Source organism: Clarias gariepinus, chromosome 11, assembly GCF_024256425.1.
Source record: "Clarias gariepinus isolate MV-2021 ecotype Netherlands chromosome 11, CGAR_prim_01v2, whole genome shotgun sequence".
In the NCBI taxonomy this organism is placed as follows: Eukaryota; Metazoa; Chordata; class Actinopteri; order Siluriformes; family Clariidae; genus Clarias; species Clarias gariepinus.
The window spans coordinates 13,427,392-13,451,665 of record NC_071110.1 but is presented as its reverse complement, the minus strand read 5'-3'; the positions used below and the strand labels follow the sequence as shown (position 1 = coordinate 13,451,665).

Below are 24,274 nucleotides of genomic sequence, written 5' to 3'. Positions count from 1 at the left end.
TACAGTCCCCTGTGGAACTGCCCTTTGAGAGTTACCAGAACATGATGTCTATACAAACTTCACTATGATTTAGTTGTTCTACATCAAGCTGAGTTGTAGCTTATAAATCATTTTGCTGGTGCGGAACGGGGAGAAGTGGTGGGAAACAAGGCAGCTGAGTAATGGAGCAAGGCTGCAGATGAGAATGGTTCTCCCATGAGAAGCTTACAGGTTACAGTATGTTGCTATGTTCATGAGTCATGACCACTTTTGTTCTGCTACAGGACAGTTCATGCTTGTTTATATGGTTATGCAGAAGTGGATATTTTTTTCTTCTGCTTATCCTTTTTTCCTAATAAAATTAAGATTCAATTATTTGTCACATTTACTTTATAGCTCAGTGAAACTCTTTTTTGCACATCTGAGTTACCAGGCTGGGGTCAGAGCTCAATCAGATAATGTGGAGGTCCTGGGGCTTGAGTCGTCTCACACAGAGGCTTAACTGTTTGAACCACCATTTTCAAATGACAGTTGTGAGAATTGAAACTCAATTGGTTGAGAATCTTCACAGACATAAAGGGAAGATCTTTACTGCCATCTAGTGGCAGATTTGTGTTGGACACGGTATCACTTGGAAGAATTATGGCTTTGTATGTGCTCACACTGTCACAAACTTCATAAAATAATTATGATGGTGAATATGTAGCTGTATTTCAAAGAATCTTAAGAGCTCACAGACGTTTAGTAAACCATTAACACAAATTGCATTCACTGTAAATGAATAGTAGGGGCTGGGTCTGTACTAAAATGCATGCCTCTAATTCTTACATGAAATCAATAAATTGTATGTTTCAGTGTATTGACCTTGGGGGACTTTTGTTTAGCTCTGTTGTTCATTGTAATTGTTTCTCTTTTCCAGTCACAGTCTTGAAGTGCGAGCACAGGTGGCCCAGGCCTTTCTTACAAAATTCCAGCTATCCAGTGAAGAAATGGCCACTTTACGCCATGCTCGTGACAACCCAATCACTGAGGTATGTACACTGTATAGCCAAAAGTATGTGGACACCTGACCAGCATGCCTGTGGGGCTTTATGCTCATCCAGTCACATGAGCATTAGTAAGTTCAGGCATTGATGGCCTTTTATTGGTGTTCAGTGGGTTATTCAAATTTTATTCATCACAAACACAGTCATACACAGTATATGAAGTGAAATGCGACTGCTGTTGACCTCAGTAATACAAAAGAAGGTACAAAAGAAAGTTTCGGTGCAAATAAGAGAATTTAAAAAACTTTTAAATCGTTTTTACATAATATACCACTAATAAGATAATGAAAATAAAAATAAAATAGAAATATATAGAAATTAAAGAATGTATGATAAAAATAGAAAAATATATATGGTAAAATGAAATATATTTGAAATGTAATGTAGAATTAATGTAGTATTAACATCAGGGTGTATTTATAGAGCTTACATAAGGCACAGGGTCATCATCAGTAACAGATTTTGAGCCTCTTAGTTTCAGTGAAGAAAAATCTGAATGCAAGGAAATAGTATTCTTCCAATTTTGTTGCAACACACTGGGGAAGAACTGCATCTGAGTGTGAGACGCTTTTAATGTACATCAGGTAACAAGTAAGATGTGAGATATTGTAGGTAATGGACATTTTACTCTTTCACATAGTTGTCTAATTACTGAATATAAGTTGGCATTGTTTATTATTATGAACTGAGCAAACACAATTTGGCCATTGTCAAAACTGCTCAAATTTTTTTTATGCAATACATCAGCTGCATCTTCAGGGATGAAAATGTTCACTTGCTGCTTATTATATCCCACACACTTTCAAAGTTACTTTCTAACTTTTTTTTCTTATTGTTTGAATGCAGGAATTCTTTAAAGCCCTGAGTCATGTGAAGAATATCCATGAAGACGTGAAGGTTCTGCTGAGGACTAACCAGCAAACGGCAGGGTGAGAGGAACACGAGAGAAAATTCGCTTTGACTTTTACATGAATTCTTTCTCGTGTTGTTGAAGTGGTGTGTTTCAACCTAGATTGGAGATCATGGAACAAATGGCAGTGTTGCAGGAGACATCGTATGAGCAGCTGTACCGCTGGGCTCAGAGTGAGTGTGTGTTCACAAACGTGAATGTTTTCGCACACGCACATTAAAACACGATTTCAGAAACGTGACACATTTTTGTAATCATGACACAGATGTTGTGAGGGAGTGTAAGGGATATCTTATAAGGATCTTATGAGTCACATACAAATTCTGACTAATTACCTACTGTTCTTATTACGTTTATTATAATTAAAAGCATTTAATAGAGGTCATTTGTTTGTATTTCCTTTTTAAATTAAACACCCCCAATTTTTAAGGAAATTATTTATAAATCTGTTCTTTCTCTTGATGATTTTTCATCTCATTTTCTTTTCTTTTTCCTTTTTTTTTCTTTGTCCCTGGTTCTTTCTAACGGTTTATCATAGATGAGTGTCGGGGGTTGACTCAGGAGACGTGTGATGTTCCTCCTGTGCTCAGTCAGGCCATGGAAGCTTTACAGGACCGGCCTGTTCTTTATAAGTGAGTACAAACACACGCATACACACTGACACTGTGTCAACTTGTTACAACCGTGTCTCGTAATGGTGTACAGCATTAAACTTCTTTAAAAATTCAGTAACATCACTCTGATTACAATTTCGAATATAAGGTTCATAATGACTTAATGCACTGATTTAAATGTTGTCATTACTGCAGTAACAGCTTGTACAAAAGGCATTCTATGGCGAACGCGCAAATAGTTTTTTTAAAAAAGTGCAATTGATGGTAAAATTTTCATACTTCTGAAACTCCAAATTGTTTGGAAATGGTTTTTCAGCAACAATTGCTTCTCTAAAGCCATTGGTTATGTCCTTCCCTCTTTGCATTGTGTTAACACACACTTGAATATGTTAGACCAATAAACTGCCAAAACTTCTGCAAAACATTGAATTTAAATGGGAGTACTAAATTTTAAACGTGACTGTAGGTCATGCAAGGTGATCTTTAAATGAAATCTAATGGATTTAGATTGAGCATTAGAAGAGAAAATTAGCCCCTAAGCATTTTTTCTTTAGCAATAGCAAAATTCTGTATTTTGATAGCGGGTTAATTTGTCAGATCTAATCACAATGTTCTTACTTGTTTTATGCAGTTTAAAAAAAAAAGGTTTACTGTGCTAGTATTTCTTATGGGAAAACTATGTACCTTGATGGTATTCAAGCCCTAGTAAAACGCTTGTATATGGGAATTAAATTGAGAAATAGGGATATTGTAGGTTTAACTCTTATAACTGCAAAATCAAAAGTCTCAGTTTGACTTGAACGCCCCTCATTTGACCCCCCACAAATGCATTGTGGTTCATCATAATAACCACATGGTGGCAGATTTACACTAAAGCATACTACAACAGATAAAATACACATTTAACTCTTTTTTTTTCAACATTTTCTAGAGTAACCCAAGGTATTAGAACGGAAACAAAAACAATTCTATAATGGAGTAAAAAGAAACCAAAAACAATGGCACCTTTAAATTGACTGAATTGGACAAGCCTTATTTAGCTGTGCATCACCTTAAAAAGCACTGTATTAAAAGCAGTACAACAACACAGGTTGAGGACAATGCCTAATGTTACTGAAACACATTTGCTTAGCTCCAAAATTGTTGGTGCTGCTGGATAGAATTAAACAGGACTTTGTCTGGGCAGCCTTAATAGCTTGCAAATGTCCTGCTTAAAAGCCTGCCTAAGAGGTACACCTATAAAATAATGCTTCAGTGGTAAATGCTTGCTAAAAATTCTGAAACTCATACACTAGCTGATTACTGACAATAAGAACATAGCTGATATTTGTTAAGAACTAATGTGATTGCTTTATATTCATATGAACAGTTCGACTGTAACGTTCACACAAATGTGACGTTCATACATTTAAGGCTGTCTATAACAAACCCTTTTTTTCCCTGAAAATTACTATGTTCTTTTCTTGGAAGCTTTGAACTGTCACTAGGATTGTATTTACTGCATTTGGGAGCCATGATGAACATCATACATCATATTTTTAAATGAAATTACACAAAGGGATACTGCACAAGTGCTTTTTGCACAAGGTACATAAGATATCATTATGAATATCTTGGACAAATTTCACAAACTTTACAACCATAACAATGTTGACATGATATTTTGGCATTTATGCTTTTTAACATCCTTCTGATTTTATTATTCTCTAACAGTGAATAATACTTGTCAATCAGACAAAGAAGAAAAATACTGTTATCTCTTTTTGCAGTCAAACTGTTCATAAACTGCCTGGCAAAAAAGTAATCTCGTCAGAAGGGTCAAATTATTGGCCTGCATCAAGCAAAGAAATCAATGAAAGAGATTTGAAATTCTTGAAATTGCATTAAGAACGGTATAATACATGGAAGGATGGGGCGGAAGGTCCTTAAAAATAATGGTTTAAATAAATAGGAACGGAGATGACTTAAACTCTTGAAGTTGCATCAAAACAAACCGACAGTAGATATCACAGCTATGTTCAGTGCTGAAAGTAACAGCATCTGCCTATGCATAGTGCACCAATAACTCACAGGATTGGAACTAAAGAGTTTTATGGCTGTAAGAAAACCAGTTGTTAGTGAGAATAACCAGAAAAAAAACCTTAAGTTTGTAATAAAAAAAATAATAAAGATCGAACTTTGGAGCAATTGAAAAATGTCATGTGGTTATGTGGTAAAATGGTGCATGGCATCATGCTTTTCCCATCATGCATAGTGGCCACTTTACAAGCCTCTGGAGGCACTTTTATGATCTGGGGTTGCTTCAGTAGGTCAGGACTAGACTCAGCTTTTTTATGTGTCAATAAAAATGAAGTCAGCTGTTGACCTGAATGTACTGAAAGTGTATCACAGTATTCTATTTCCTTCATGACACAGGCACATTCTAAGACTGATATTGTAAAAGAGTTGAGAGCATGAGGAATCATTTTTACTCATGAATTGGCCACTACTGTACATGTTGCTGTAGTTAAAGTTAAATGTGGGTGAATCAAATCCTGGGGTGTGCGACTTGTATGAAAATATTAAAATAAGATTTTGACAGTCAGAATTGTTTAAATCAAGACAAACATTTCAGACAATCTCTTTAAATGATAATTAGGTTTATTTTATAATAAGCTTGTATACATTCTTATCTTATTTTACATTATCTGCAAATCTTTCAAACTTAAATCTCTTAAATAAACCTGAATGGAATAAAATAACAATTACAGATGCTCCTTTACTTAGTATGGGCTTAAGTTCTGATAAATGCATTTTGATGGCTATAATACACCAAAACCTTTAAACAACATAGTTTATCCTAGCCTATCTTGGACATGCTTAGAACAATATCTCACTTTAAAGTATGGTACCAATGGAACCATATATACCATATAAATATACTGTATATATCATATACCATATACTACATCTATACCATATGGTACCAATGGAACAATTTTTTTTTTTAATTATGGAAGTACCAATATTGCTTGCCTGAGATCAGATTTATATGTGCTGTTTCTACTGGATGCATATTGCTTTTGCACCATGATACAGTTAAAAAAAAATCATAATTTGAACCATCAAAATCTGGGACAATCTGTATATGAATATGTGTGAAGGCCATGTTTGGATGCTTTCTATTTTAATTTGCTGTGCTTCGTGGTTTTAGCATGACTGTTTTTTTTTCCCCTTAAAAACAATCCAATTTAATGTGATCAGGGATTTCTAAGTGGAATGTGCTGTTAAAGTGAATGTCTTTCTGTTTCCAAAGATAGTGTAAACCTTGTGCCAAGAGTTATTTCTTATCACTGTTTGCCGCACAGCGAGGGTGTGAAAACATCCCACTATCGCTCCTTTGGTGAAAACTGCTGAAATTCTTTTCCTTGTTTTCCAAGAATAACTTCCAGTTAAAGAGTAATCTGTGGGAGCATTAGTGAAATGTAAGGTCAGCTAATATGGCAGTGTAGTGTTGATAGTGTTAAATTATGTTCCATTACACTTTTTTTAGATATATTTTTATGCGGTTAAATATATCTAAACACAGTAGAACAATGCAGCTGATTTGATGTTAAAGTTTTAGACAGTAATGTTTTTATATGAATATTATATTTTTATAAAGTTTATAAAGTATAGTCAGTGATTAAAACCCCAAAATTAAGATCTATCAAAGATCTATCAAATCATTGATCGGTGAAAGGAATATAATTTATTACAGTGCGACCATAAGGGGGTGGAATATATAAGGCAGCGAATAAACATACAGTTCTGAATGTTGCTACAAATTGAGATGGCTAGTTGATAGCAAGTCTTGTTGGATGTTCCAGTGGTTAGTACCTAACAAATGTGGTTCAAACACAGACAACCGATGAAAAATGACAGGATCATGGGTACCCAAGGCTCGTTAATTTATACAAGGGAGCTAGTGTTGAACAAATGGCTAAACAGGTTAAAGCTGGCTGTCATAGGAAGGCATCCAAACACAGTTCATCACAGTTTGTTGTGTCTGGGGCTGCATAGCCTCAGACCAGTTAGAGTGCCCATGTTTACAATTGACATATGACCATCAGAGCAGGACCTTTGAGCAAGGAAAATGGTGGCCTTGTCTGATGAGTCACATTGTCTTTTACATCATGTAGATGGTCGTGTAGGTGCGTTGCCTAATTGGGCAACAGGTGGAACTACTGTAGTATATGCTGTGTAAAGAAGGCAAATCTGATGCTCAAAGCAACGTTTCCACTGGGAAAACTTGAGGCTTGCCGTTTTTTCTAGATGTTACCAACCTTGCAGTGGCCTGTTTCAGCATGGTGGTCACTTTGTACAAAGGGTTCAGAAATGATTTGAGTAACATGACTAAGAGGTTAAGGTGTTCTCTTGTCCTCTAAATTCTTTTGGTCTCAATCTGTTCAAACGTTTGTGGGATGTGCTGGACAAGTCTGATCCATGGATGCCCCACCTCCCAACTTACAGATAGCACAGCACCCCTTCACAGATCTTGTAGAGTCTATGCCTTGACAGGTCAGAGCTGTCCGTTTTGATGTGATGAGGGACCTACAGTACACAGGCGGGTAGTTTTACTGTTGTGGCTGATCAGGGGTATATGTCTGGAAAGCATGGATAAACCTTACAATAGTTCCAGACAGATTGTTATACCTCAGATAAACATTAACCCTCCACACACACCCCCCACACACACATTTGTTCCCTCTTTATGTGAGTGTTTCTCCCCCTGTAATGTTCTGAGTCTATAGTCCCTGACTGAGGCATGGTCTGTTGAAGTCCAAGGCCAGTGTGGAGAATGGATGAGAAAGTGTATTCCTGTGATGTGTGCCAAGTCCCTCCACCCCCCTCTCCTCCTCTGTCTTTTCTGTGGCTGTTGTAGAGCTACTGTTTAGTCTGCTCAGCCCAGTTCTCAGCCTGTAGATCAAAACAGTGCTACTCTTCCGCACCACACCGAGCGCCTCCATTGTTTTTTATTTGTGTGTGCGACCAGGCCTCTCTAACCTCACATATTTTTCTCTTACTCATTTTGGAGGTCAGGGTTAAAATGTGGACAGGAGGGCTTTGTTTTCAATGTTTCATTCTTTTCTCACTCTTTTTGTCTGTCTCTCTCCCACTCTCTCTGTGATTCAGATACACTTTGGATGAATTTGGTACGGCGAGGCGCAGCGCGGTGGTCCGTGGCTTCATCGACGCACTAACACGAGGGGGGCCAGGGGGCACGCCCAGACCAATAGAGATGCATTCACATGATCCTATGAGGTAAAACACAATGATACAATCACTTTATACCCATCCTTTCAAAAGCACATTGAAAACTCAATAGAATTTTTTTTCCCCGGCTCAAAACATAAACCGGTTGTTTCACAGCTAATTGAGGGTCATCTTCAGGGCCATGTTGTCATTTAGCGCTAAAAGCCACTTCATATCTCATTACATTACACACACAGCACTCATCCTCATACTGACCCTTTTATTTTTTGGTTGTCTTTAAAGTGACAAATTCAATTCATGCCCCTAAAGACCGTAAAAGCAAACTGATTGTCTTCCAGGGAATCCTCAGGTCTTCTTCAAGGAATCAGTTAGAGTAGGGGGGTTCAGAGAAAGGGCAGACGGTCAGATCTATGGATTTCTGGATACTGCAAGCGTGCCGTCCTGTTGCTGTTCTAACATCCTCCTCTCAGAACGTGCCAGAGGGCCTGGAAAGGAGAAATCAGGTTCTTAGTAGAAGGCTGAAAAAGGATGATGTGTGCAGTTCTCAGAATTACAGATTGTCCGTAATAAAGAAAACAACTTTCTTTTTGGTAATGACAAGCTGCTTGGTAGCAGTAATATGTAGTAATATAGCACTGGGGATGCTCCTTACCAACACACTATATATATATAAAAATTATTATTATTTTATTTTATTTTTTTGTGAATTGTGTATTATCAAAGAATTAGGGAAACGTGCACCATTTTATCTTTTTGGGAGACATAGGAATTTCAGATAAACGTCCTTTTTAAGATCCTGAATTGAGAACTGAAAAATAAAATCCCTGTTATTAAAAAAAAAAAAACGTTTTTTTTTTTTTTTTTTACTCCTAATGGTATATTCTTACCTTTCCGTTTGTTCGCTATCTTTCTTTAACAAAAACATGCCAAATATATACAAAACCTGAGCCGCTTAGTGTGAGGTCTTGGCAATCATGCCAAACAGTGTAATGTTTAGGCTGCCTGTGTGTGTTTTGATGTATTAGGTACGTAGGGGACATGCTGGCATGGCTGCACCAGACCACAGCCTCGGAGAAGGAGCATCTGGAGTCTCTGCTCAAACAAACTACAGGGATAGGTACAAGACCTAAAAATACACTATAGCTCTTAAGTCTGCCATGGAAAGGATTTTGAAATTTGAACATTGTGGATATTTGAAAATCTAAAATTGGATAAGAGCTGGATCATTTTTTATAAAAATATATAAAAAAAAACAGTGTACTGTATATATACACTTTAATATAATAATAATAATAATAATAATAATACTGATAATAATAATAATAATAATAATAATAATAATAATAATAAAAATTATTTATCCTAAATGTAAAATCTTTGTATATTTTATTTAATTACAAAGTAAGCTCATGTTAGTTGAATTCAAACCCATCCCAGATTCAAAGTATAAACAGTAATGCTGTCCTGTGTGCGTGTGTGTTTGGATGTACAGGTGTTGAGGACAGCATGCAGGAGATTGTCGGCCACATAACCGAAGGAGTGTGTAGACCACTTAAGGTAAGGGAGTAAAGTGCATGAGCTGTGCATGGGCAATAGATTTGTTTCAAATTTTCTCTTGTAAAAGTGGAATAAAACAGCTCTTGGGTCATGTACTGTAGTAACTTTAATTATTTCCCCATGATGGCACAAACTTTTCCACAGCAATTTGGACAATTTCACAATTTGGATGCTTTCTATTTTCCCATAATGCTTTTGGTGTTTTTATGTGTTCGATGCAGGTGAGGATTGAGCAGGTGATTGTTGCCGAACCAGGAGCTGTGCTGCTTTACAAACTCTCCAATCTGCTCAAGTTCTACCACCACACCATCAGGTCCGTCTGGGTTTTACCTACTGATGAGCATGCTAGATTTATAATCTTACCCTTTTTTCCCTCTCATTTATCCTCAGTGGAATCATTGGCACAAGTGTTGCATCTTTATTGATTACTATAGAGGAGATGCATGTTCTCAGTAAGAAGATGTTCTTCAACAGCCTCAGTCTTCATGCCAGTCGCCTCATGGACAAGGTAAATAGATTCATTTGGACTTGTTTACTATGATGTATTCTGCGTATTTTAAAACGAGAAAGATTATGAAACCTGAAACTGTTTTGAGGAGGAACTGATACTTACTATAAATGCAATTTAAATAACGTGAGAATATTAGGAAGCTCTGTAGTTATTTTTAACTATAATTTTATTTATAAGGTTAATATTTGTTTAGAATTTGCATGAAGAATAATACAATTTATAGGGTTTCCCTTCATAAAATGCCAACATGTTTTGTTAAATCTGTTTTGGACCATCCCCAGGTACCTGTAAAACAGGTTTTATATATTTAATAGAATTTCTGAAGTAATCTTTAATTTGCCTTGCTTTCATAATTATTACCAATTTGGACTCGAAATATAAAAGTTCCATATAATCAAAAGCTATCGTAATATACATTGTGTCTGGACAATCAATATAGAATTCAACAGCAGGTAAATTCTAAATCACAATCTCCCTAAGACCTGTAGTATCCTTTTTGTCTCTCATTACTAAATCTATAAGGTCAATAACCTCGGGATAACGTGTACAACTTGTAAACAGCAGGGCCACACGCTTTAGCTTAAACGATTACACCAGGCAACCAAACAGCAACCTCACACCGGCACCTCTTAAATTACCACCAAAATATCAGCGAACACGGTCGGACTTCCTCGGAAGGCGGTTTCATCGACAGGTCGATCAATTGAAACAACAAGGTGGTCTTGCCCGCTCTACAGAGAGAATCGTCACCTTAGCAGCACACTAATTGAATAAGCTCAGGCTCAGGGAGGTTACATATCAGGGGCCAGTGGCAGGTGCCAGGAACGCTGGCCAGAGCTAATGAGCTCCATTAGATGCTTCAGAGAAGCAGGGCTGGCTGGCGTGGAGAGATGGATAGAATAGCTCACTTTTATTAGTAAGCCCTGGAAGGGTTCGTTACACTCTCTTATGTTCGGCAGATACGTGTGAGCGTGTGAAGAGGGCACTTAGCGGAAATGAGAGAGTCATATTTAATATACTGTTTTTACCTAATAAAAAAAAGTACTAATAATAATCAGTTAAAGGAAGTCAAATATTTATTACTGGAAACTGGGTCAAATGGATTGGAAAATGTCATGCCCTTTCACGACAAAAACGAAAAAAAAAAAGAGCTCCCAATAAACTGTGAAACTAACTGACAACAGAACAGGATTTGTATTACTTGCTAAATATTTATTATTACTTGTTTTTATAAAAAAAAAACATTTTTTTTATATTATCTATTTTGTACTGTTATGTTTTTTTAAGAAACATAGAAAAGTAAAGTAGTAAGTGTGTGTAATGTCTAAGAAGAGTTTTTAAAATATCATAAATATCGGTTATACTGTTTAATTTGTTAGTGAAATAATTGTTAAAACTTGTACAGTATGTAAATGCTTTTTAAATCTCATATATTTTTGAGATGTATTTTTTATTTCCTGTTCCTATGTTTATTGATTCTCTCTCTCGCTCTCTCTCTCTCTCTCTCTCTCTCTCTCTCTCTCTCTCATATGTGTATATATATTCAGGTGGAGCTGCCTCCTCCTGACCTGGGCCCCACAGCATCCCTTACCCAGACTCTGTCTCTTCTTAGGGAAGTGCTAGCATCACATGACTCCTCTGTGCTCCCTCTAGATGCACGGCAGGCTGATTTTGCTCAGGTTATTATTCCGCCTACTAAAACATTCACTTCACGTCTCTCTTACACCGTTGTCTCTTAGGCTTATTTTACTCTTTTACTGTAGGACTAAAACATTAGAAGTGTCTGGAATACTAAATCAGCTATTCCTGTTCTTGAACTCAACAATCTCAAGACTATAAAACCAACCTGTTGTGTTGCGTATAATAGATTTCAACAGTAGAAATCTAAAGGTTTTAGCACAAGTCATAAACCTCTCATCATCCTCCTTCATAACAGAAGGCTAGAGTACAATAGGCCAAAAGTGGTGTGAGCTTTTACAGACAGGAAACGATTACAGTAAACACTACGTGATGGAAATGGTAAAAATGTGGAGCAGGAAAGAAAATGACTTCCAATCTAAAGCCTTATTTGTGACACAGGGTAGGATTATTTTTTTTTTTTTTGAAGACTTGCGTTTCCGTGGTAGATTTAGGAGCTGTCTTATTTATTTCCACGAACCGATGATTTATTGTTGTGCATAATACATAATGGTTCGGTGTCCTTTTATTCAAATTTTCCCAAGCGTACTGAGTAATGCTACAGGAAGCAACAGAACAGTGGCCGAAAATGACGAATATTTTGTTTCTCAATCAATTTAACAAATAAAATGCACAATTACTTTTCTGTTTTGTTATTTATAATATTCTTGTTTTGTCTGCTTTTTTCCCCCAAGTTGCTTTGTTCTACTTTGATCACCTTTTATATTGTTGTGGTTCTCAGGTATTATCGTGCATCCTGGACCCGCTGTTGCAGCTCTGCACTGTGTCTGCCAGCAACCTGGGAACAGCGGACATGGCCACCTACATGGTGAACTCTCTGTACATGATGAAAACCACTCTGGCTCTCTTTGAGTTCACAGACAAACGGCTAGAAATGCTTGAGTTTCAGGTATGACCATGTTTTTAAAAAGGTCTTTATTCAGGAGTATATACTGTACACTGGGAATGGAGCATTGCATCTTTATTGTAAATACGAATCAGTTTAATTTAGAGAAAATGTAAAGTATGGGCGGAGTATTCAGGGTTCATTCATTTAATTTTTTTTTATTTATTTATTTGGAATTCTTGTAGGAATTATATTCTTTCCCTAACAATCTTTGTTTAAAAAATATTAGGTAAACTAAGGTTATATTTTGTTTTTTGGATTAAAAAAAAAAAGTCGTAAACAATGTAATCATGTGTATTAGCTCACACATGTGCCAGTGCTGCAGAATTTCTGACCTTCCCTGTATGAATGCTGTTTCCATGAAGACCTTCTAATTTCTGGCTGCAATACAGCCGTTGAAAGATAATGATGGAGGACGCAGGTGTGTGATTGCTTGGATTTCTTTTTGTTTTGTTGCGTGTGTCAGATCGAGGCTCATTTGGACACTCTGATCAATGAGCAGGCATCTTACGTACTGACACGAGCAGGACTCGGTTACATTTACAACTGTGTACAGCAGCACAGCGCTGAGCAGGTACGTGCACCTTTACGGCTCAGTCCGTTTAAATGTGGTCTAAATTTGTTATATACAGTACCAGTCAAAAGTTTGGATTTATTCTTTACATTCTAAAACAATATTGGTCATTTTTAATACTATGAAATAACGCATACGCCATTACAAAATTAAGTAACAATAACAACAACAACAACAACTGTCAGTTGGAACTCTGAAGCACGAAAATTGTAAAAACTTGTACAGTATTTAAATGCTTTTTAAATCTTATGTATTTTTGAGATGTATTTTCTATTTCATCTCAAAAATACCTGAGATGAAATATTCCTCCTCTTCTGGAATAGTTCTTGCAAGAACAGTATTGTTGAATGTATTTGCAAAACCTATCAAGCACCATGATGAAACTGGCTGTCTTAAAGACCATCCCAGAAGGGCAAGACCAAAACTTCATTTAGAATAAAAATCAGGAAAGACCAAGGAATTATAAGGTGTGTCCAAACTTTTGACATAATTGTGTATTAAAAAAAAAAAAAAAAAAAAACTGTCACAGCACACATTAGTCAAAATCAGTGTTCAGTACAACGCTTCAGCCGTTACCGTAGCATTCACAATCTGAAAGTACAGAAAGAGTCTGATTGCCTTTGCTGCCATCCGAACACATATTTTTCCTTGGTTGTCCTTTATAATATTATAAATAAACTACTCCTAAATACGAACTCCTATTACAGTTTACGCTTTTTCTAGCTATTGCATATACAGTATATCATCCACTTCTTCGATTAGAAGTTCTCTTTGGACTGTGATGGCTATTGAAATGGTTATTTTGAAAACTATCTTCAGTCCATTAGCTTACTAAGAGACCTGAATGGACCTGAAACCACTTCTTAAAAAAACACCTTAAGTCTTGCTCTTTCACTGGAAGTAGCCTTTATGGGAAGATGTGTACAGGTACAGTATATACAGTACACAGTCATGTGAATTAAAGTTTAACCTCTGGTTCATTAAAGCCACTCCTGTTCCCTATTATCCCTTTGTTTATTCCCATTAATGTTTCTTTATAATTGTTTCTATATCATTCCCAAATGATCAGTCAAATGTATTTCAGACCTGCAACTAAAAAGCAGTATGTAAAAAAGGGCCCATCTTGTTTTCTTCAAGCACACCTTCGAGATATGAATGTAGAAGGCTTAAAAGCTTGTTTTGCAGTGTGTGTTGCAGTAAAGCTTCTCTCAGCCTCATTATATTTAAAGCTCATTTTATGGCCATCATATTGTCTGTAATCAGTGCACTGTCAACTGGCGCTCATCCCAGTCACTCAGGGCTCATGCCCCCCCCCCCCCCCTCCCCTTCATTTTACAGGAATAGTCTCTTTTGTTAACATAGCCTCTCGTTACACCTTGTTCCCATGGTTACTCTGTGGTAAAGCTCTCATTAATAGATCTGAAAGCACCATCTTCATCTCAAATTTTTAAGACTACAGGAAATGACCTGAGATTGTAAAGGCTGGAGGGAAAGCGGAATAAATTACTACATGCACCCATTTATCAAACATCTGAAAATGCAAAGTTACATTTCCTCCCTTGCTGTTTTGATGGAGTTTGAAGATGTTCATTCTTTTTTTTTGCAACAAAATAGTAGCCACATACTTGCTGATTGATGCCTACATGTAAATTTGAGAATAAACTTGACCCAAGAGCCTGGTGGTTTTGGGTACATGTTTATTAAACTTTGATCCACATGACAAAACAGGTGAGTTATTGCTTCATCTACCATTGTTGCTTAGTCTGCAGTCTAACACCTATATCATGCATACGGCAGTGTGACCTGATGAACTACAGAGCAAGTGCAGAATGGCTCAGGTGTAAATACTATGTTACTGTAGATAAAATTTCAGTAATAATTAATTATAAGAATATACTTGTATTCTGCAGAAGGCATTATCACAAATAAATTAGAAATAAATAGTATATAGTGAGGTTCTGCAGTGGTTTTCAGCATTGATGTGAAGTACTGTAGAATTATTATTATTATTATTATTATTACCCCTAATATTTTCCTATAAAGGCATTTTGCTATCTGTTGTATTTATTATTTACTGTAAACCAGGGCAGTTTCCTAACTATTGCATTTTTACTTATTAAATAACAACATATGCTTTTAATCCATTTGTAGTTATATTCACATTTTATTTTGTATATTTATATGTTTTCAAGACAGTTTTATCACTTACTATAACTATAATAGCACCACATATTGTAACAGCCTCTGTTCTTATTCTTTCCCCTGGGGGAAAACTTAATGGAACAGCTTTACCTCTAAGCATTACAAATCACTGACACTGGAGACTCCTTCCTTAAATGTTAATCATTAATAAGTCTCAATATCCCAATATCAACAGTTACTGTACTTTGTTAACACAGTAACACAGGGCAATTGTGGCCAATGCCCAACATATTTTTTTATAAATGTGCTCCTTAATAGGTGGCGTTGCAGTGTATTGGTTAGCACTGTAGCCTCATACCTCCAGCGTTGAGGGTCTGTGTGTAAAGTTGCATGTTTTTCCTGTGCCTGGTGGGTTTTCTCTCAAAGTCCAAAGACCTGCATCGTAGGTTAATTCTCGTTCCCCACCTGCGAGCTTGCCTTTTGCCCAAAGTCACCCAAGAGAAAAATTGACTGATATCTTTTAAGCAATATGATTTAAGATTTCAACAGCAATCTGGTAGCAACCAGCATAATTCATAAAAGCACTCAGTTTTAGTTTGCCAGCTTGGCTTTCACATTGGTCTTTCCTCATTGTAAAATGCAAAAGGCAAAAAGAAGGAACCATTTTTGTTAGCTCTTAGTGTATTAAGTGACATGGTTTATCCATGTGTTTGGCATTTTGTCTTCACGTTCAGTACCAGGGTGTAGATTATCGCCACAGAAGTCTATTTCAATCTGCCCAAAAGAATCTATATTAATAGTACTTAGTATAAAGAGAACATTCAAGAGCAGCAAGAGCACCAGACAAAGAAAAAGGCATAGAGTGAGGGAGAGAGAAAGTGGCCTTGGCACAGTCGGGCAGTCTGGTTGTTCCCTTGCCAGTCCTCTGCCCACTCCCCCCATGAGAGGCTGCAGGGTGACTAACTGTCTCAAGACACCTGCTGTCCACAAGTGCAGAACACAACTGTCTCGCCTCCTGCTTCAGTGGCTTCTCTGTCAACACTTGGCATTAATTATTGGTGCCTCCCGTTCTCTATTACTCAGACTTCTAACAGAAACAATGTTCTGTGAATCTGCCTGGAAATAAAAAGTCATTTCACCAGAATTTCTGCACACTTTATTTGTGCCAGACATTTATTGTACTTTTCTTACAGGCTTAAAGACTGAAAAGCTCTAAAAAAAAAGTTAGCACCAACTTTAAGCCTGTAATTTTCTTACAGGCATAAAGTTAGTGCAAACTTTTTTTTTTTTTTTTTTTGGTAAGTGGCTCCATATATTTCTGGTCCGTTATTGATTATGTTAAAAAAATTGGCCAAGACATAGTTCTACTCCTGAGGCTTTTGGTCAACTGTGCACCTCCTCTTGACCTCTTGTTGATGAGTGATGTGTTCAGGCGATGTTCAGACAACAGCGTTCAGGCAACAGCGATTTACTCTTCGGATATATCGGACGCAAGGCAAATTACAAATAACCAAAACAATTGGTGCGTTTGGATTATAGTCACATTTGCTCGTGTAGCCACATTGGTTGTCATGGGAACAAAGTAATGTAGGCTAATGGAAGGTTTATTCCTTTGAAAATCTACATTTTGTGGAAATGCAATTATAAAACGGGAGCCCTGATTGGTTTGTTCAAAGCCATTGTAAAATTCTCAAACGATACGTACCTGTAACTGTGTCACAGCAATTGAACTGTGCATTAGCAGCAGGTTATAAATGAGTAAAGCAGTTCCGTTATCAATCCAGGTCTAGTGTTATCAGACAACATGGCATAATGAAAGAAATGTTTATAGCGTATTCTTTTGATAATATCAGATATTGAAACCTATTCTAATAGCTTATAGCTTTAAAAAAAATTCGATTTCTGTGAAGCTGCTTTGTGATTATTACACAAATACAATTGTGAGCTATGATAGAAATAAATCTGCATCGAACTAACAGTGCTTAAAGAGAGTGGTGCATTCTGTTTTGTTACTGGTTTCTCCACTGCAGTTATATTTATGTCCTAATTTCCCCAATGATTGTAACAGTCTGTGGTTTACCTCTGACCTGCTTTCCTTCTGGTTTCTCTCCACATTATCCAAGAAGAGCATTCACATAGTGACCCCTCAAAAACTGATGTCACCGGTTGAAATTACTCCTAAAATCTTCCTATCAAATCGAATTCAGGTCACATTTGTGTGTGGGTTCAAAGCCACTTTTCTTGCTCAAATCAGATCTAAAAAATAAAATAAAATAAAATAAATATATAAAATCAGACTTGAGGGGAATTCTAGGTAAATGCTTACCATGGGAAAAAGTAGGCATAATTCATAGGGTTCCTACTGAACACTTCAGATACACTACAAATACTACATCTGCTTATATTTACTGTGAATCAAGGTTAAGCATCAAAGAGGCACAAAAATAATGAAAACTTTAAAAAAAAAAAAAAAAAAAAAAAAAAGATAAACGGAGGACATGACCAGACAAAATGACTGCAGTAGTTACTGATTTTTGAATATTATATATATATATATATATATATATATATATATATTATTATTATTATTATTATTACAAATGTTTTATGTTAACATTTACTATTCAAGCATGTTCTTTATATAGTTAGTAGTGAACTGTTGCAGACATGTTACATCCAGAAGGTGAAAATGTCACATCCTTAATACCAGTTTATCCTAAATTATTTATTCCAAACATGACTAACATTTTCAAATCTACACTTTGTGTTCATTCAAGGCTCTTTCATGGTACAAGTGTGATATTTTCTGTAACTGTATTTACAATTCACAGTTTGTAGAATACCTGATACACAGATAAAATCCTTGTTATATTCAGAATGTAAAAGACCATATGAATTTTGAGGATTTGTTTGTTTTTCGCTCCAAAGATTACAAGTTCTGCACATTAAATCACTGCTACTTACTGTAAATTGTCCTTGCTCTGAGGCTTTTAGTTTACAGATGAATCCCAATGTCAGATCAATAACATGGGAATCACCCCTGATCTGAATGTTTGAACATAGAAAGTCTCTCTTTCTTTCAGGGTCTGCTTTGCAGCCTTGCAAGTATGGACGGTTCATCTCTAAAGGCAGCAATGGTAAGTCTGTTAACAAAAAGATCGCATCGTAGTCCTTAAATTCCATTCAGTTTCCCTTAGGTTGTACGGTATGCTAGCAGAGTAAATTACGGTTAATAAATTTCAGTATTGCGATTAAAATCTTGTAGGTCAGTGAGATCTTTGAAATGCTACAAGAAAGCTTAGGAGCAGGGGGAAAAACGTCACATGTACTACCGGTTTCGCACACTTCACAAAAAAGAAAAACACTCAATATACCAAACCCAAAATACAAAACAGACACAGCAGTGCACAAAATACAACTATTTATAAGTATGTGCAAAATATTTCGGTGTGTACAGGTACGTGTAGTCTCAAATACTGTGTACTGTATGAGTGTGTGCGGGAGTATGTATCTCCCTCGTTGGCTTTATGAGTCAATCCGGGAGCATGATGATGAAAAAAACGCTATTCTGTGACACTGCCCCAGTGGTGAGTAATGGTGAGTGGTGATGTATCTGCAAAGAAACCAGAGGATTCAGAGTCTTAATGGCGACCGGTCGTGTGCGTATAAACAACAATGAAGTGTTGGCTTCGCGCCATACGTTTAAACATGGTCAGCTGACCTCCTTGCGTCACCACTATTCCCCTTGTGATTTGGAGAATAAAAACGCAGGACTAAAACAACTGACAGGGAAGTACGTCATTGATTATAAAGTACATAATGCCATATAAAAAAATTATCTCTAGGTTTATAATGTGACTGATGCTGTCCTTATCAAAGAGGGCATCAAGGGGAAAATGGAGCCATTTTCAGTTTCATCTTTAAAGCAGCCGGTTTCTAAATGTTTAAATTTTTTTTAAATATGCAAAGATAATTATACTGTTGGAAATGGGTAATATTTTTGGGTGGCTGGAACAAATTATCTGCATTCTCATTATTTCCTGTGTGAAAATTCAAAATTTTAAATTTTACCTTAAATTCATATGCCGAGGTACCACTGTATTGTCACCCCTAATAATGTACATATATTCCTCCTATTTTCACCTTAAACTTGTCATTCCACTTCTCTCATCAGTTTTTATTCACCAACACACACACATATATACTGTATTTTATCTGACGCTGTTTTTCACACACAGGTCCAGTTCGACCGCTACTTGTCGTCTCCTGACACCTTCGTGATGCCTCAGTTCAACTTTCTTCTCAGTGCAGCTATCAAGTGAGCCTTTCCTTCTTCTTACAGCACAATGCATTTTACTTTTCTATTTGTGAACTCCTTTGTTTGGAGGCTTGTGGTCGTAGTGCTGCTCTTCAGTAGAAGTTTTTCATACCCGTTTATGCACGATTAAATAATTAGCTCCTTGGACATAAAATGATTCACATGCACTGATAGAAGGTTTCACATCTGGATAAGTGTCATTTGATATAAACCTGGTTTATTTGTTCCTGGTCTGTCAGCTTCAAGCAGAAGGCAACATTAAATTTGATAGATGATCTATCAGACAATTGTAAGGTAGTGGCCATGACGGAACACTGTTACACGCTGACAGGCATTAAAAATTAACAAACCTTAGTCTAATATGAAATCTCGTGGGATTATTTAGAACAGTGGGTCAAACATTAAAATAGGCCACGAACTAGAGCTCAGTTACACCCACTGAGTCGAGCTGTGACAGGAAAGAGCTTAAGACTCTGGTTGCATGCTTACCTGACAGGATTGCTGCTGTTTTCAAGGTGATGAATCGCAAGCCTACAATTTACTGATCAGCCATAACATTAAAACCACTGACGGGTGAATTGAATAACATTGATTAGCAGTTATACAGCAGTAAACTGGTGACGGAATCATGGCCACTCATCAAGGCGCCGTTATGCCTGTGAGCATAAATACTGTACGTTTCCATGTATTACTGTATTACTGCACCAAATGATTTTTTTTTTACTTTTTTTTAGCATAATAGTCCAGTGATTTTTGCAGGACTGTTATGTCAATATTTTTCTACTGCATGGTTCGATCCTCTGAAATACTTACTGGGTTCGCATTCAGATCTGAGTCCTACATTTAACAACCCCCTGTCTTATTATTGTGTTCTGCTTAGACACCAAGCACAAAAATTAACCTTAGAGTCTTGCCAAGGACTGACGAGCTCGGTTTGTGCTCGTTTACTTTAATCTCAGCGCACAGCTTATGAGCATTGTTCAACAAAGCGCTGCTATCGGAGCTCAGAGCTTACATAGAATCTGAAGGATCATACATAAAACCCAATCCCACTATAGACACCAAATAGTCTGGTAACCAAGAGAGACTGTATGTGCATCTGTTCCGCCTCCCCACTCGCCTTCACTGCACGAGTATGCTTTTAGCAGGAGTGTGGTGTTGCTCTTTGAGGGAGAAAAAGAGAGACTATCTGAGTCACATTGTTACTGGGAAATGTAGCAGGGCCGAGGAGCACTCAGTGTGCCTCAGGTTAATGTTCTCTATTAATGGAAATGGAATCGTGGATGGGCCAACCACAGCTAATTATCCCCTGGTCCATTTCTCCCTCTCCCTCCCCCTCTGTCCCCCCCCCACCCCCACCGCTCTCTCCCACCTCTTTCAAGCACAGAGTCTCACTCGCCTACACATAACCGCTACATGTGGCACGACTACATGGCTTTCTGAGAGAGTTAACCAGAGACATTGTTTTTCAAACCAGGGATAAACATAAGTGTTATGCATTTCATAACATACATTTACAAACTTTTAATAATATTCACAAAATGCATATAGCGAGTACGGAAATGTAGTTTTCAGTTGCAAATTTTTAAAAACCTGACATTGTCTTATGTTTTACTACAAGAGCTAATCTCTCAGGGAGCTGCAGGTGGCACTGTTAGCTTTTTCTAGTAAGCATACTTCGGCGCTCAGTTGAGCACCCTGGATATAGGCTTATTCCACCAACAGCTTAAAACAGTTTACAGTATGTTGTTTATAGTTGGTATGTGGTAAGTGGTGCATCAACTACAGCCACCCTTATAGTCACTTGTGATTATCCTCATGTACTCAGGGTAGATTGTAAACATGGGAAAATTGTGTGTTTGGGTCAAATTATATTTGTCATTAAATTGTATTAGGAAAAAAAAAGTAATTGTACTTTTTTTTGCGCCAAATTCATTCTCACGCTACCTTAACCCTGTGATGTTATTTGGATTAAAATAAGGATTTGCTTTTGGAAAGCGCGAACTCCTGTATTCTTACTCTTGTTTTGCTTATGTTTTGTAATAACTTTCATAATGTATGTAACTTTCAGCGCAGACACTATTAACCTTGTGAATGGGACAATTTGGGACAGAAATACCAATTTTTCTTTATGACCTGTGTGGGGGCGTATTTGATTGTGTAACGTTTGTCAATGACATGACATTTTACCAGCAATGTAAAAAAACAACAACTGGACGGTAGGATAGTAATAAGAAAGCACATGAGTCTAACACATTGTTATAAGTGGAACAAGTAAAAGTGAAGGTGCTATGCCAGTCTTCCTCCTTCCTTGCTGTGTAGATAGTATTAAATAGTTTATAAATGTTTAGTAATAACTTGATGTTTAGAAGCAAATTTAACAAAGTGCAAGAAAAAAACTGATTAGTTCAAGCTGGGCAAGAGAGGATTTGCATGACATTTGAAATTTTCAACAAGCACTTAGAAGGTCAAAAAGAAAAGGTGAATAGTAAGAAGTATCTATTTTGCCTTGTAAATTAACTTGCATAAGAGCCCTAGGATTTCAAGAACACTTGATTTAAAGTGAAAATAGTAAGGACAAAAAAGTATTGCTTCAGAATGCACATTTTAAGGTGATGATGCTCATGCTGTAACAATTGTTAAAAAGTGAAAATCAAAGCAGCGTAAAAAAAAAAATAAGGATGTGTGCTGTTTCACATTTAATTGGTTTAAAGAGCTACGCTGGTTACTGTAGTGTTGTATTACAAGTGGCATTGCTGCTGATTGTTATTTAAATTTGACCTGCTTACTGTAACACTAACACCACATTAATTACATCGTCCTGATTTACAGAGAGATAAATCTTTGATCAAACTGGCAACTGATAACTGATTTACTGTTTCAGAGAGCAGATCTTTAAGCAGTCCACGGAGCTGGTGTGTCGTGCGTACGGAGAGGTGTACACAGCCGTAACCAATCCGGCTAATGGCTACAGAGAACCTGAGACTGTGTTACACAGATCCCCTCAGCAGGTACAGACCCTGCTGTCCTGAGACCCAGCACAGACTTGTGTGCCTGAACAGAAAATAAATATTAGATATATATATACTGGATACATACATACGTACATACATACAGAGGACAATGGATAAAATCATACACACACACACACACACACCCTGATATCCTGAGGATCAGGTACTGGCCTGTTATATGAGACAAATGATGTGGATTCAGGGGTGGGGTATGACCTCTCTCTTGTGTGTGTGTGTGTGTGTGTGTGTGTGTGTGTGTGTGTGTGTGTGTGTGTGTGTGTGTGTGGACTTTTAAATCACCGAGTGTCCTTACACTCCTGCTCCCACACTGTTGTGGGTAAAACACCACTTCTCTGAGGGAAAGAGAACAACTCATGCTGAGGAAAAACAAAAAAAGGGAATAGAATGTTCCTCTCGACACGAGCGTAGATTCCTGCCGGGAAACTTGAAAGAAAAATCTTCAGACCGTTTTCACACTACACATGAGCATAGGCACAAACTTTTTGTAATAAATATTATATGCAAAACTTTAATGCCTCTTGTATACAAATTTACAACCACACACACACACACACACACACACGACTCTGCTCTGCAATCTTAAACAGTTCTTCATTTCTTCTTGTTAATTAAACTTCATTAAATGGCATCAAAATGTCCACACACTGGTGTCTTGCTGTGTTTTTTGTTTCCCCCTTCTCTTGTGCCTTTTTTTTTTTCAAAGGGATAGTTAAATAAAATTTTGTGGCTGACCAGCTGAGAAAGCAGCCAATAGCATAGATTCTCTCACACAATGGTGCTTTTATGTCGTGATCACTAGTCATGCCTGATTGCTAGTCACGCCATCATTTAATTGCAGGCAAACTGCCTGCCAGGCCTCATTCGTCAACTATATTTAGCTGATGAAAAGCAATGTAGTAAAAAAAGAAAATAAAAATGCCGTTATGCTCTGACTAATAATAGAATATTTTTTTTTTTATATAAATGGAAAAAGGCCAAGTAGTAAACCCTCACAGAGATGCAGGATAAGAAAGGGAGACCAGATGACCACAGGAAAGCAATGAAGGAGATGTTGGGAAAGGGGGTCTCATGGTTGTGGTTAAGGGACTCTCCCAATCATGCCTATAGCCCTTAGAGCTGTAGCGGAGGTTCACATGCCTTGCAATTTAGCTCCAGGCTCAATCAGAAAACCCACACTCAAGCAAAAGTCAAGCAAGGTACTAGTCTTGCTGAATGTGGTGTTCTTCTGTGAAAAAAGCCCACAAACGCAGTTTGTTTAATTGTACGGTTACTCCATGTGGCAGGAAAAAAGACGCCAAATTAGATCAAGTTACGGCAACAATCAAACCTTTCTCAAAATGAACTGTTGTCGTTTGGCCCATGTATTATGTGAACATTGTTACTGTTATATCGGTTGCCAGATATCATTCTGGCATTAATCCCTGATATTCTAAAGTTACAACCCTTGTGGTCTTATTTAAGCTGGCCTTGTGTTGGCGATGATGTCATTGGTTGCCCCCACCAAACTCCACTCAGCACACTTACCCTGGCAAGCACACAAAGTGTTCTGGAATGCAGTACAACCCATCTGGTGGAAGAGAGGCAGAATTAATGGGACCGTTATTTTTAAAGTCGATTTTACACATTCACAAATTGTCTTCTCGTCTGCTGTAAGGCAGGGGTGTTCATTTATAATTTAGGAAGATCCTGGTATATAAAATTGCTTTCTTATAAACATTTCAAATAAGCAACTCATGACTAAATAGTGGTGACTGTTACTGTTTAATGCT

At 37.1% G+C, this 24,274-nt stretch overlaps 1 protein-coding gene across 1 annotated transcript in view; it reads left to right on the top strand.

Annotated features, from left to right (window-relative positions):
- The window catches only part of cog6 (component of oligomeric golgi complex 6), a 42,503-nt gene extending 19,356 nt beyond the window's left edge, over nt 1-23,147 (top strand). The window contains exons 5-19 of the mRNA XM_053507947.1: nt 899-1,010; nt 1,872-1,954; nt 2,038-2,108; nt 2,474-2,567; nt 7,704-7,832; nt 8,810-8,901; nt 9,277-9,341; nt 9,563-9,654; nt 9,732-9,849; nt 11,400-11,531; nt 12,272-12,439; nt 12,903-13,010; nt 18,236-18,289; nt 19,391-19,470; nt 22,355-23,147. Of these exons, the coding sequence (XP_053363922.1) occupies nt 899-1,010; nt 1,872-1,954; nt 2,038-2,108; nt 2,474-2,567; nt 7,704-7,832; nt 8,810-8,901; nt 9,277-9,341; nt 9,563-9,654; nt 9,732-9,849; nt 11,400-11,531; nt 12,272-12,439; nt 12,903-13,010; nt 18,236-18,289; nt 19,391-19,470; nt 22,355-22,502 (1,546 nt within the window). The 3' untranslated portion in view covers nt 22,503-23,147. The remainder of the gene's footprint in view (nt 1-898; nt 1,011-1,871; nt 1,955-2,037; nt 2,109-2,473; nt 2,568-7,703; nt 7,833-8,809; nt 8,902-9,276; nt 9,342-9,562; nt 9,655-9,731; nt 9,850-11,399; nt 11,532-12,271; nt 12,440-12,902; nt 13,011-18,235; nt 18,290-19,390; nt 19,471-22,354) is intronic.
- The last annotated feature ends 1,127 nt before the right edge of the window (nt 23,148-24,274 follow it).